The sequence below is a fragment of the Anopheles stephensi genome, chromosome 3, assembly GCF_013141755.1.
Source record: "Anopheles stephensi strain Indian chromosome 3, UCI_ANSTEP_V1.0, whole genome shotgun sequence".
NCBI lineage: Eukaryota > Metazoa > Arthropoda > Insecta > Diptera > Culicidae > Anopheles > Anopheles stephensi.
In genome coordinates, this window is record NC_050203.1 from 44234753 (window position 1) to 44247564 (window position 12812).

At 41.4% G+C, this 12812-nt stretch overlaps 2 protein-coding genes across 9 annotated transcripts; one reads left to right on the forward strand and one right to left on the reverse strand.

Moving 5' to 3' along the window:
* Window positions 1-3000: 3000 nt before the first annotated feature.
* Window positions 3001-10729, forward strand: LOC118511017. 8 transcript variants are annotated; one of them, XM_036053550.1, is made up of 6 exons: window positions 3001-3089; window positions 6446-6846; window positions 7677-8025; window positions 8100-8494; window positions 8589-8710; window positions 8783-10729. In XM_036053550.1, exons 2-6 carry the CDS (start codon window positions 6561-6563, stop codon window positions 9557-9559), a joined length of 1929 nt encoding a protein of 642 aa, XP_035909443.1. In that variant the 5' UTR covers window positions 3001-3089; window positions 6446-6560; the 3' UTR covers window positions 9560-10729. The 8 variants fall into 8 exon arrangements, with proteins under 8 accessions (XP_035909443.1, XP_035909444.1, XP_035909445.1 ...); XM_036053551.1 differs by lacking the exon at window positions 3001-3089 and adding an exon at window positions 3827-3913; XM_036053552.1 differs by lacking the exon at window positions 3001-3089 and adding an exon at window positions 3916-4021.
* On the reverse strand, window positions 10343-12105 carry LOC118511025 (PITH domain-containing protein GA19395). Its single transcript, XM_036053603.1, has 3 exons — window positions 11818-12105; window positions 11529-11755; window positions 10343-11428 (listed from the first exon to the last, which is right to left on the reverse strand). The coding sequence occupies exons 1-3, from the start codon at window positions 12010-12012 to the stop codon at window positions 11218-11220; spliced, it is 633 nt and encodes a 210-aa protein (XP_035909496.1). The 5' UTR covers window positions 12013-12105; the 3' UTR covers window positions 10343-11217.
* Window positions 12106-12812: the final 707 nt, after the last annotated feature.

Consider the following 12812-nt stretch of genomic DNA (forward strand, 5'->3'; position numbering starts at 1 on the left):
AGCCTGGCGAGTCTAATTCGCTGCACGTGGTATGACCGGTTGGCAACCAGCACCCTTGCGCGTAACTCAACATCAATGTTGTTCTCAGTGTTGACTTTTCACCTCAGGTCCTATCTGTACATCACCCCTGCGTAAATTAATGTTTGTTAGAAGTCGATTCGGCCACCGGACCGCACAAAACATAATTATATTACCTACAATAGAAATAATGTGCGATATTTAGAGTTATAAGTATTAAACATACAGTTTAACACAATGTGCGGTTCCAGGTGTAACAGTAATCCATCAATACAAACTCAAGAAGGATTGACCTCCCAAGTCTAGCATAGTACAAGTCCTAGAAATGGTTCTGATAGAATTTGATACTGATTCCTTCGTGTTACCATCCAGCGCAAATGCCACTAGGACATATTCAGTGGTGAATTTGGCACTTTGGATACCTCAAGTGAAATGAAAGTTTGGGAGCCCCAAAGATTTTTACATTGAAAATGCTGATATCATTGTCTGGCGGGATATCATTGCCATTTTCGGAGCATGAGCCCACTGCCAGTCCGCGTACTGTCTCAACAATTGCTCACTGCAAGTATAATTTACATTATTGCTTTTATGTATTAAAGAACTTCCAAAAAGTTGTTTTTTGTCCCAAACATTGAGAAAGAGTTAAAAAGTTTCAGAAATATAACCTAAAATGAAAGAGCAAATAAATAAAAACCGTAACAGATATCTGGGGCGCATCAATGTCCTAGAGGCGTAAGTGAGTACAGGGACTATAAATGTTCTATAATAGTTCTAGTATTATTCATCCCAAGAGGTGTTTAAGTGAAGAAGTTCCCTCAGCCAAAGGCCATAGCGACCTGCCTGTCTTTCACTGGCCATAGCGGCCTGCCTGTCTGACACGGCATCACATCCGGACTTACTTAAAAAAACTTACTTTTGATTAGGCATACAATTGCATGCCTATAAAAATATATAAAAATGTACAGAAGTGTAAAGAAAACAGTTGTACACGTCGTGTATATGAAGCTTAAGTGTTTAACGATTTGAGTTTTCACATGTAGATGGCGCTACAGGTATAGCGATGCGATAAATCGCCGTTATTTTATTTTCAAAATACACATTTGTTTCTCACGAAATTACATACCTTAAATGTGATGAACTGTACTGGAGATGTTAATTTAATCTCATAAAGCAAAAGCGTTTAGTTTATTAACTTCGTTGAGTAGAAAGTATAATTAATAAGACTAATTCTACACAAAAATTTCATCCATTTACGAGAATGTAGAAGATAATGGTGGCACTACCAGCTGCCATGCTAATAAACACTGAGTTACGCAGGGGACGTATACAGATAGGTGAGCGCACCTTTGAAGTCGTCCAAAACTTCACTTATCTAAGGTCATCCGATAATATCGTAGATGTTGCGATATGCACAAGTGTTTCTGGCTACCAACCGGTCATACAACAGCCTGTGGAAACTTCTCCACACGAAATACACTCTAAATATCACATACGCATCTGAGACATGGACTCTGTCCAAAACAGTTCTCCTCCACCTTTGTATCGTTTTTATTTTCAAACGATTTCATTCAATGCCGTACCGTACCAGATTTTGAAATTAGCATCAGCAAGTTTTTAACTTATTTTGTACAATTCCGTAATTGTTCAGAAATGTTCGATTTATGGAGTTAAAATATGTGATCGGCAAATACACGAACGCTGGTATGTTAAACTGACTTGCTCAAAATATAAAATGTTAATAGAATACAATATATAAAGTAACACTATATATTTGATGAATGATTTTACTTTACTGTGCCACGTACCTTATTTAAAAAAAAAAATTGTCTTGTTGCAAAGGACAAAGCCTCGGCACTTGCATTACTGACGTCCTATTCTTCATTACATCCGTAGCTAGATGATCACACAACCGTTTCTCCACAAAGCATGGCATCATAAGAAAGCCTAATCAATGTCCAAATCATTACACAGTTTCGTAGGCTATTGAGAACTTATATACACAAAAACTTTGGTCAGAATTCGCATTAACATTTAAATATTATAATGAAGATATTGATAAATTTGCAATCTACTTTACACAAAGCAAATCTAATTTTAGCTGAGCACCAAACTATCCGAACTAGATACTCAATGCGCAATGAAATGAGTTAAAATTAAATATCATAGTTTTGGCTTAACATTTTTACACAATCGTTTTTTAGTGTTTTTGTCTATGATCATTTTGGCCCAACGGCCTCTTAGGTCATGCATGCCATTTCTGGCTCACTTGACTTATTGATACCACGTAGTTGGATAGTCAGTCCTCACTACGGACGAGCGGTTTGGATGGGATTTAAACCCTGGTCCTTGCGTGTGAAGACCTGCCAAATGATCTGGCCAGTTTTTAGACCATAGGGTAAGGATCTCTTTTTATTTCCTAACGATTCTCACTTTTTTTACACGACTAGTGCTTTTCGCTAAGCCAAGAATGCCCGGGATAAGCCAAATAACAGGGAGGAGATGCCTTGTTACGTGTTGTTTTTTTTTTTTGTATTTTTGTGTGAAATTGCATTTAGTCAACATACGTGGTGTTGGCTATACGACGTCGAGCCGTCATACTCTAAATAAATAAATAAAAAAATAAAAAATGCTTTTATCTAAATAATAAAAAGTATAAAGCAAGAAATTTAATGACTGTTATGTTTCACACCTTTACCACTGCGTTACTTGGAACTTATCACCTATCTCAGGATGGTATTCGTCCCGATAGATGTTATTCATTGTTCAAAGGGAATTTTTACTCCCGTTTTGAAACGTCAAAGCTGAACGTGAAGTTGGACACTATTTTTTTGTTATTTCGCTGGTCAGGAGGAATCTTCCAAATATGAAATGCTCTCACAGATATACACTCTCCCCGGCACTGTGCAATCTACGCGTATATAATTTTTTTTTTTTTTAATTTTCTTACTAACAGGACCTCTTTCGGTCATGCGCACCATACAACAATGCTCAGATTCTCAAACCGCGGATTGTCGTAATGATAAAAGCTACATCCAGTGCCCTATGTTTGCAGCTTTCAACGCATCTGTGAGGTAATTCGTAGACCGAAGGTGCATTATAGCATATCGAAGCATAGATGGTTCCAAACCGATCAAGACCTGCAAGAGTGATAAAGTGTTCAGAGTTCAGTTTCTCTGTTGGATACTGTAGTGAACTATTGTTTGGATGCCATGGGGGTTTCGTTACATGGCGATGATGACAGTCTAAACTAAAAGCTAAGCTTCGCTAATTTGATAGACGTGTGTAACAAAATAAGGATTCAATAGTCTTGAAGTTTGCAACAAAGTTTCCATAAACACATATTTACGGTAGCGTGCGGTCAGTTTGCTTGGAACGTGAAGGCTCTCGACACAGGTGACTCTCTCTTCGAGAATGTTTACACTTTTTCTTTGTAAAAATTCATCATTCAAAGGCATGTTACCCAAAGAAAAAGGCTTTATTTTCATTAAGGAGGTGTCAAAGTGCTGTCAACTGTAAGAAAATTTTAGAAAATAGAAAATAACACAAGCACAAGCAAGCTGCTAAATAGTGTTTGTGGACAAAGCTGAATCGGTGTACATTATTTTCACCTGCAAGCCGGTAAGGTGTAATCCTCTCGTTTTCCCGTGCGGGATGAATTGGGGAACCGGCGGCTGGACGGTACAATGAATGAATCGTGCTTCCAGCAGTTCTCTCCCGCGTTGCTCCCAGAGCGAACGGTCGCTCTCAGTCATCATCATTGTCTTGTAAACTTGGCAAGAGAATCGCATCGCCAAAGATTGTAAGCATCTTGCAAATAAACCCTGTCTGCCGATCAAAACACAACGGATCTGGTTACGGAGTGCAATTGTATCGATCGATCGAATGTGTTCTGCTGGTCGGTCTGGGGGTTGGGGGTAGGGAGGGGGGGAACTGTGTTATTATCTAAATGTGTTAGCTAAAATTGTGTGCAAAAATGCGAAGCTGTAGTTTGAGCAGCCATCAGGTATCAGCTGAAGAAAATGTAACCTGTCGTCTATTATGCGAATCGAATCCGCCATCCGTTCATCCGTGATGTTTAGTGATAAATTCTTAAAAAATTCTACAGTTTTTTGTTCTGTGATTCTTCCACCGAGCACGGTGGATCCGGTTTCGGCAGATCCGGTTTGTTGGGGTACTCCAGCCAGCAAACCGGTGCACTTAATGTTAGATCATCATCACCTTCCATTTCGTTGCGGGTTACCGTTTGCGGGGTGGATTGTGATGCTGCAACTATGACGTTCGCACGTACTGTGACTTACATTCCGGTGCACACGTTGCAGCAGTACGGACGCTAATGAACAATCAAACAGTAAATTCTTGGTATCAGTAAATGGTATTGGAGGTGGGTGGTGATGGTGTTACTAAACCGATTAACAGCACTGCGAGGTACATCTGAACGCCAATTACGTGAGCGTATTCACATTCACTTTCAGTTCCTTCCGTAGAAAGGAATTAGAAGTGTTAGCGAGGCAAAGCAGTAACGCACTATCGTGGGTATAGGTATCGATTGGCGTCGAACAGTTTTTGTGGTTAAATTATGCAACCTAAAAATGTGAAATCAAGCACAACACCATTCCTCAAAAGTTCGAATTAATTACAAATGTTGTTCAGATTCACAAAGCGTCTATAGCTCCATGTGTTTCGTATGGCAAATCGATAAGTATGCAATTACAAACTGTTGTACAACTTCACGATTAGTTTGAAACAATCTTAGAATCACTCGCAAAACTCATTAAGAGCAAATTAGCCCAGCGAACGAAAGCGCACGGTTAAGCCGCACGTGCTCCTGCAGGGGCACGAGCTTGTCGGCATGCCATCGAGGTGAGATGCTGCTGCTGCTGGGTGGGGTAAAACAGTGGAAAGTTTCAAGGTTTACTTTCTTCCGCGGTGATACAATACAATCGAACTTTAGGTCAATGCAAATGCCAGCCAATCGATTCCGCTTACCACCAGCATCGGCTATATCAGTGCACAATGTCCTGCAAGTATCTTCACGTGCCATCATTTTGTCCAAAACATCGCACCATTTTAGCCACTGTACGATACTGTCCGTGACGACACGCATCGACACAGTTTGCCGTGTGTATGGTTGTCTACGCGAGCATCGACACACCGTCGTATAAAATCAAGCGCGCACTTGCAACAGCTTTTCAGTCCAGCTTGAAACGTGATCGCAAGCAGATTTATACATATGTTGATCTTCTCGGAGTGATAGTGACAGTGTCGCCAGCATGATATAAAGTAGTAAGCGGATATGCTAAGGAACTTCTCGGTTATGCTCTGACCCCACAGAAGCATAGCTAGTTTGGGTGATTTGAACGATGTTAGTGTGCGATAGTGGGGCATTAGGTTGATGCAGTGCTAGATGCTAGAACTAAAGCGTGTTCGAATGAACGTGTTCCCCTTTCGATCCAACCGCCAACGCCCCGTACAGGCAGGTGCAATTCAACGTGTAACCCACACAACCTTCAGTGATAGTAGAAGGACATTCAGTGTACCTGCTCGGAGTGAATATTTCAAAGAATTTACCTGACTGTTGGTAAGGTTCCGTTTCCATGAGAACCTTCAACGTGGCGTTCGCTGGTCTGATATCTGTTCTGGGTCTCGTGAAGAGAAAAAAACGCAGTGATTCTAATAGTGACATTAGCGAAGGCAAACTGGAAACTGGAGCTATCGTATTTATTCATGAAAATCGACAAGTGCTTCCAATGTACGGCGTAACAACATATATCCCATGTACCTACACGTCGTCCAATTATCGTGCTTCTTTTTTGCGCAAACAGTAAGGATAAGCGACTGCTCAGACTACTCGCGCAATTTCGCCGGTTCTCCAAACAGATATTGACGACCAGGCGACAACGGTTGCAGTGCTGGCACAGCGTCATACATTCGGTCTAAACCGGGCGTGCTCATCGTTCGCTATTATTCAATTGAAGTTCATAATCAAACCCCTGCTTGCCTCCAACCAAGCAGCTTGCTACTGCTCGCTCGAGGATCGCTGATGGTCGCACCAGACGCGCCAGCGTCTTGTGAAGCACACAGCAATACCTTTAGCATAAGAACGTAAATGCGATACGCACTTCCGCGCATCTTTTAGTGAGGGGACCTACAAGCAAAAAGTTGCATCACCAACAGAAGCATGATCACATGAATATGGTCGTTTATGCTAATGGTTAATGGTGGTTGAGGTCGCCCTCAAAGGAAAACTCGTTTCGCCTGTCGTTCGAGACAACTTATTCGCGTTCGCCGGGTTATTCTGGCCAAGATTCTGGCATTATACGATTTCACGTTTTATCGATGTAGAACGAATGACTAAGTTTGATGCTTACTTTTCCATTATGTTTTGTGCATAGTAAAAATAACGCATGATAATATTGAACCCTTCCAGTGCGTTGCTAATACAGTACAGTAAACATTCAATTACAAAAGTGTCACGCCCGTCATAGTGCCAAACCGCTCGTAATAACAACAATAGAAAGAAAAAAAACAATCCACAAAAAAACATGGCCAACAGTGCCAGACGGAAAGTCGCCGCTAGGTTACGTGTTTCCGTGGCCATCATCTTTTGCCTTGCAGTTCAACTTGCCGAAAGTGTGCAGGCAGGTGAAGATGAGTCGCCAGTCGTCAGCTACATCAATCGCGAAGCAGCGGGAAAGAAAATTCTACCCGATTTTACCACGGTACAGCTCGGGGAGAGTGTTCCGGAACAGTATCGGGCAGCGGCAAACCGATTCGCCCGGCTATGGAAGGAACATGTAACCGGAATCAAAGGATACGATACAGTCAAAGGTGAGCAGCTTGACGAGTGGTATAATTTATCATAAGTCTAGATTTTTGTTTGTAGTTGCAATTTGTGCGAAATTGCATATTTACCCGATGAACGTGTGGCTTAAAAATAGAAACGCTTCTAGCTTCCCTTGGCTCGTTTGTTTTCCGTCCTCTGCTGTAAATGGTCGAAGTGAATCAGCCAAGCTGAAGTGCACAACCACCATTCTTGATTAAGCATTCTTCACACGATCTCTGCATTGAATCGCTTCCACCAAACACGTTTCATTCAAAAATGTTGGGAAGCCACTGTTGGTACTGATGCCGTGTGCTTCGGTCACCTTTAAGACTAGATAACGTGATCATACAATAATGTAGGCCAGTAGTGCTACACTGCCGCCTTGATTTGGTGGGGCGTAGAGTACCCGTGTATGGAGGAAGGGATGAAGTAATGGTTAAAATTCTAATTGACTTCAACGCTCAGTCAGCGCAGTAATATTTTCGAATAGCATTTTCTAAACACATTCACAACACAAACACAGGCTTAAAATATTGGATTCATAGGTGCTACGCTGCAATTTAAATAGCTTCTAAGCTGTAATACATGCATCAAGGAAAGCCAGTCTTAGAAAGGACAACCGCTTTTTCGAGTACAACTTGCAATGGTGCTTTGTGGACATTCGTGGATTAGAATGCAGCAAAGTGCATGGGCGGTTGTTTATCGGGGCACGATGTTTAAGTTGCATGATCGTATCGTTTTCACACAAATAATATTTAAATTGAAATTGTTAACAACATTAGTTCAATGCTTGCCTATTTTTAATGCTTTATTTGTTGTTAATATTTTCTAACAGATGTGCCCTTCACGCTGATAGTACCGGACAATATAGACGATGCCGCTTTCGGTGGCAATGAACCAAAAATACGAGAATTCTTGCTCGAGCATGTGGTGCCCGGTGCGCTAGTTGAGGTGAAAGATCAAAACACATACCTTAACCTGAACCAGCACCCGGTGCATGTGAATCTGTCCTGCTTCGACATGTTGATGGCGTATGAAATTAACCAAAGCGCCAAAGTTCTCACCAAACGCAACATTACGGAGCATCTGAGTTTGGTGTTCATTGTAGGCAACCTAACCGACTCGGATATTCAGAGTTCGTCCATCAATAAATTCAACAAACGAAACATTCAAGAAACGAACCGGTAAGCTTGGTGCTGTTCAATCGTACGAATGTACCTAAACGATATTAATCACTACGATCTGCTTCTGCCCATAGCTACAATGAACCGCAACGACTGGAAATGAAAAATGCCACGAAGGAACTGGCGTCGAGCAAAGAAAATCGCATTGGACAACACTTGATGAACTTCCTGAGCGGCATGAAATCGGGAACCAAAGTGTTTCAGCACTTTTTCTCCAGCTCCAACCTGAGCAACCTGATGGATGACAGCTCGTACATGGTTTTCATACCATCGGACACGGCCTTCCAGCGGTGGCACCCCATCGACTGGGGCTTTTATCCCTTCAGTGTGCAGGAGTTTACGGAAATGGTGCTGCGCAATCACTTCGTGCGTACGAAACATCCGCTTCGCATGGCCGATCTCCGGACGATCCATGCCGATCAACGGTACAAAACGCTTGGCGGGGAATACATTGTACTTAAGAACAAACGTAAGTAAAACCCGCCAGTCTACGTCGTACTGCATTAAACAAGGCAATACTGAACGACACATTTTTTTTTTGTCTCCCAAACCACACTTTCCAGCTACACCTAACGTGAACAACGTTACCATTTTGTCCGACTACACCCTCTCGAACGGCATCGAAGTATATATATTGTCCGAAGTGCTCTTCGTTTCGGAAGCGGTAGTCTCACGCTTGCATCAGGTAAACCACTCACTCACAGCATAAGCCTTTAGAAATATTAAATTGATCATTTGTCTCGGTTTCCGGTTCTAGATGCACAAGGATAAAGAAACGCCACCCCTGTTGGCTTTCCCCTGGTTTGGCGCACAATTCCTGTCCCACTCATTTCTGGCCCTAGAGCGTGACACACGGTTCACACAAATTACACGGTTTCTTAATACGGCCGAGATTGCACAGTTCATTTCTGGCTCTAATTACACCTTTTTCGTCCCAACCGATGAAGCGTTCGAGCGGTACAGTTTGGACCTACTCCCGGACAGCGTACTCGCCTCGGAGAAAGGGATCAAAATGTTGCTGAACCATTTCGTTCGGGGCAGGCTGTACGATCGCGATCTAAAAGATGGAGAACTGATCGACACGATCGGCGGTATGCCCGTAAAGATACAGCGATCGTTCGAAAACACTGTCCGGGTGAACAGTGCCCGCATTGTAGAGTCCGAAGTCTTCGTGTACAACCTTGGAACGATGTTCTACATCAACGACGTGCTTTATCCTGATTTGTTGAAGGATGAAGTGAAGGCAGTCACAGATTTGAAGAACGTCGATAGGAACGTTCCCGACAGTGTTGGTGGTAACGATGCGTACACAACGGAACAAAATCCACCAGCGACCGATCGTGCGACATCCACCACCTTCCGGTCATCGCTGTACGGTCTACTCACGACGAACGCCGACGTAGAGCTCGTCCCGCTGGAGGTTACCGAGTCGAGTAAAAGAAACAGTGACGAAGACAGCGCTCAACTGCAGGACGATGAAATCATTACACCGAAAGCCCTTCCTTTGCGATACTTCTACAACCCCAAGAAGTAAAACCACATATCGTACATTTTCCCATTTCTCATCGTCTTGTGTCGACTCGACGGGGTTTTATGTCTCGAGGGTAATATTAGCTATCCACACGCAGTGTACAATCTGCTGTAAGCAAATAGAATGTAGAAGACAGAAGATGTTTGACTGTCGCACAACCGGATGTTTGCAACATTCGATTTCAGTTGAAGTATAAATTCTTGTGCGTTTCCCTTCCATTCATAATCCCTTAAGCCAGTACATAGAGCGCTGTTAGTGCTGTTTGCCTTTTAAACAAAAATGTCATGAATGAACGAGCGTCTTCATAACAACAGTAGGTACACTCGAACGAGCATAACCAATGCAAATTTTCAAGCCCAAAACTTTAATGAACAATAGAGTAGCAATTATGATTACCAACTAGCCGCCAACAGTAAGAGTTAATAAATGCTAGATCATTTTATAAAATGGTTCCAACACGTAGATTAAAAACGCCTATCTGGGAGAGAAAAAAATGCTCACATGAGGCATGCATGGTTATTTGAAATAGGGATCGTAACGAACCAATGCATTTCATAGTAGCGAGGCAGCACGCTGCTTCGTTTATAATCAGTTCGCTGTTCCAGAACTTGCATGAAAGATTTCAACAAGCATTAATTGAATAGCTGACGGTACCTTAGTACCTCATAAACTCGTTCATCGTCCTACGGGAAGACGGAGGGAGCATCAATTCGGTGAACTTCACACATTCAAATAGGTACTAGCAATAAGTATCTCATTAAGTTAAGTGCAATTTGGCAGTGCATCTTCATCTTCGGCCACAACAACATCTTCGTCTATTTATGCTATTTATTTCTTGTATAATTTGAATATTTCTTGCTCGAAACGAACTCGCTCGGCTACGGTTCTCCTATTAAAGTTTTTTTTTTGTTTTCCTTTGTTGTGATCCATCAGATCCCACTATCATTCATGTAATTGCTCTAATTATGCTTTTTTTTATTCTTATATCGAAACATATCAAAAGCTATGTTATGCAGTATCAATTATCATTAGAACGCATCTATACATGATATGTGCAGTTGTTTACACAAACCTGAAGAAAATTATCACACATATTTTGATAAAGTTTAGTTACTTCGTACGGTTTTTAAGACATTGGAAACAAGAAATCAATAAACATTTATGAAAACATGATTGGTATGGTTTATAAATCTCTAGAGAAATTACTTAGAAGTTGACTGACAAAACAACGTTATAATAAGTGTAGTTATGAGTGTGAGTAAATGATGCTCATAATATGACTTTAATTAAATATGATATTACATTTGAGTCCGGATACTTAATTAATCAGATGGAACAATCTAGGCAATATTGCAACCTATAAAACAAGGTACAACTAACCTGTATTACACGTTCTTACATTTTGCACAGTAATGTAAATAGGGAACCGAATCCATATTTTTGCAAATTTTATTTATGCTGTACAGTCTTCAATGCTGTCATTTTATACTTGATTTTGTAATTAGAATTTAAACTTGTTCATCTATTTCATCAAAACTATTTTAGATGATTTCGTCGGTTCAGATGCTATTGCTAACATGTATCAAGTAACAAACATAACTCCTGCAGTTGCAATTCAATGTATTTCACAACTGCTTCATCATTCTAAGCCAAATCACACATTACTGCACACGATGATTCACCGAATCAAACACATTATTTTTATGGTCCGACACGTTGGGACGTGCCTCGTAAGTGCAAATAGTCACACCATGATGATGTGCTTCACTAAATTCACCTTTCAATCCTATATAATACACGGTCGTATTATCGCCCCCGTAATTGCTAGGAATATGCAGTGAAAGGTGATGTACGTTGGCAAATGTTACCACTCTAAGATACAAAAAGAGATAAATATCATTTTAATTAAGGATACAGTCTATGCGCATTGCAGTGTGATGAGCAAGCAGCATGGAAGTGTCGTTATACTTACTTTGTGGAGTATTCAATCACGCCATTCGCATCCCTCTCTAATGCGAATTCTTGATCGGCTTTTACAGATGTATCATCGAATGTCATCTTTGGGCGATTTTTAAACAGACGCATTTTCTTTGGATGTGTTTCATCGTCCGCCCCTATGATGATGATGCCTTTCAATTTCACGTTGCCGGTGAAAGGTATGTTAAACAGCAGCTCCTCGTCGGCATCGCTCTTGACGAACTGAAAGTGCATTTACAACAATTAGCCTCAATTAAACTCCCACTTTACCGACCCTAACGTACCTTGTCGTGACTCAAGCGTTCATTGTACGGTTTGAATACGGTTTTCCCGGATCCTTCCAGCTCTTCGTTCAGGCATTCCACATTGTGCATGTCAATTTTCTCGTACAAGCTGTAATGTATACCTATCTCTAGCTCGTTTTCAATGCCCAACGCTTCGTGGCCGCAACCACCACCATGCGAATGACCGTGCGACATGGTTTAATAATGTAAAAGCCCTTTTTATTCGCGACAACTAACTTTCCGGAACGATTGCCTACGTTTGTAAACAGCCACTTGAAGAACAAATGATGACAGCTCAAAATGTGTTCTTTTGTTTACGTTCCCACTGTCACAATACGTCTTAGTTTATGCTGTCTTAGATTGAGCTAGAGTTGAAATTCAATTCGCGACATTGGATTCAAATCCAAAGCGGCTGAAATAGTTGCCCTTGCCCCTGGATCGTTTTTATGAAGAAGCACAAATTAAATGAACGAATTGCACATTTTTAGTTATTGCCACCGAGTAAGAACACAAACTGTGCATACACATTTTCTGCTTTAGCTGTTACAAAATAAATGTGTTATTCAAAATAGCCGATTGCAATACGTACAGACAAATGGACTGTTTATTCTCAAAACATGTTTTATTTTTGCACCTACTCCGAGAAGTTCTCTGAATAGTTCGGATGAGTAAAACTGTGATAAATGTAGAAAAGTGGCTCGTGAGTTGAGCATATCGCAATATGACATTCGGCGAGGATCGAAAAATGAGCTCAATTCCTGAGATACTGATTCACACAAAAAAGTTAGACACACAAAAGCAAAAAGATGCTACGCTTGGCCGAAGGAGGTGGACTGCCGAACTGGGTTTTCTCCGATGAGTAACCATTCGTTATCCAGCAGTTTGTGAACGAACAAAATGTTTCCTTGCCAGAGAGGTCAGCTGAAAATTTGCAACTTCGGTTTGCTACCATCACTGAAACGCCGGCCATGATGATGGTGCGGTCCGTCATAACC

What these genes read in the sequence shown, in the direction of transcription:
- LOC118511017 (XM_036053550.1), top strand. Translation starts at nt 6,561, where the DNA reads ATGGCCAACAGTGCCAGACGGAAAGTCGCCGCTAGGTTACGTGTTTCC. An exon ending in CATTGTACTTAAGAACAAAC is followed by an intron (nt 8,495 to 8,588) that starts GTAAGTAAAACC and finishes CACACTTTCCAG; the next exon opens with CTACACCTAACGTGAACAAC. An exon ending in TAGTCTCACGCTTGCATCAG is followed by an intron (nt 8,711 to 8,782) that starts GTAAACCACTCA and finishes TTCCGGTTCTAG; the next exon opens with ATGCACAAGGATAAAGAAAC.
- LOC118511025 (XM_036053603.1), bottom strand. Translation starts at nt 12,012, where the DNA reads ATGTCGCACGGTCATTCGCATGGTGGTGGTTGCGGCCACGAAGCGTTG. An exon ending in AACGCTTGAGTCACGACAAG is followed by an intron (nt 11,756 to 11,817) that starts GTACGTTAGGGT and finishes ATGCACTTTCAG; the next exon opens with TTCGTCAAGAGCGATGCCGA. An exon ending in GTGATTGAATACTCCACAAA is followed by an intron (nt 11,429 to 11,528) that starts GTAAGTATAACG and finishes TTTGTATCTTAG; the next exon opens with AGTGGTAACATTTGCCAACG.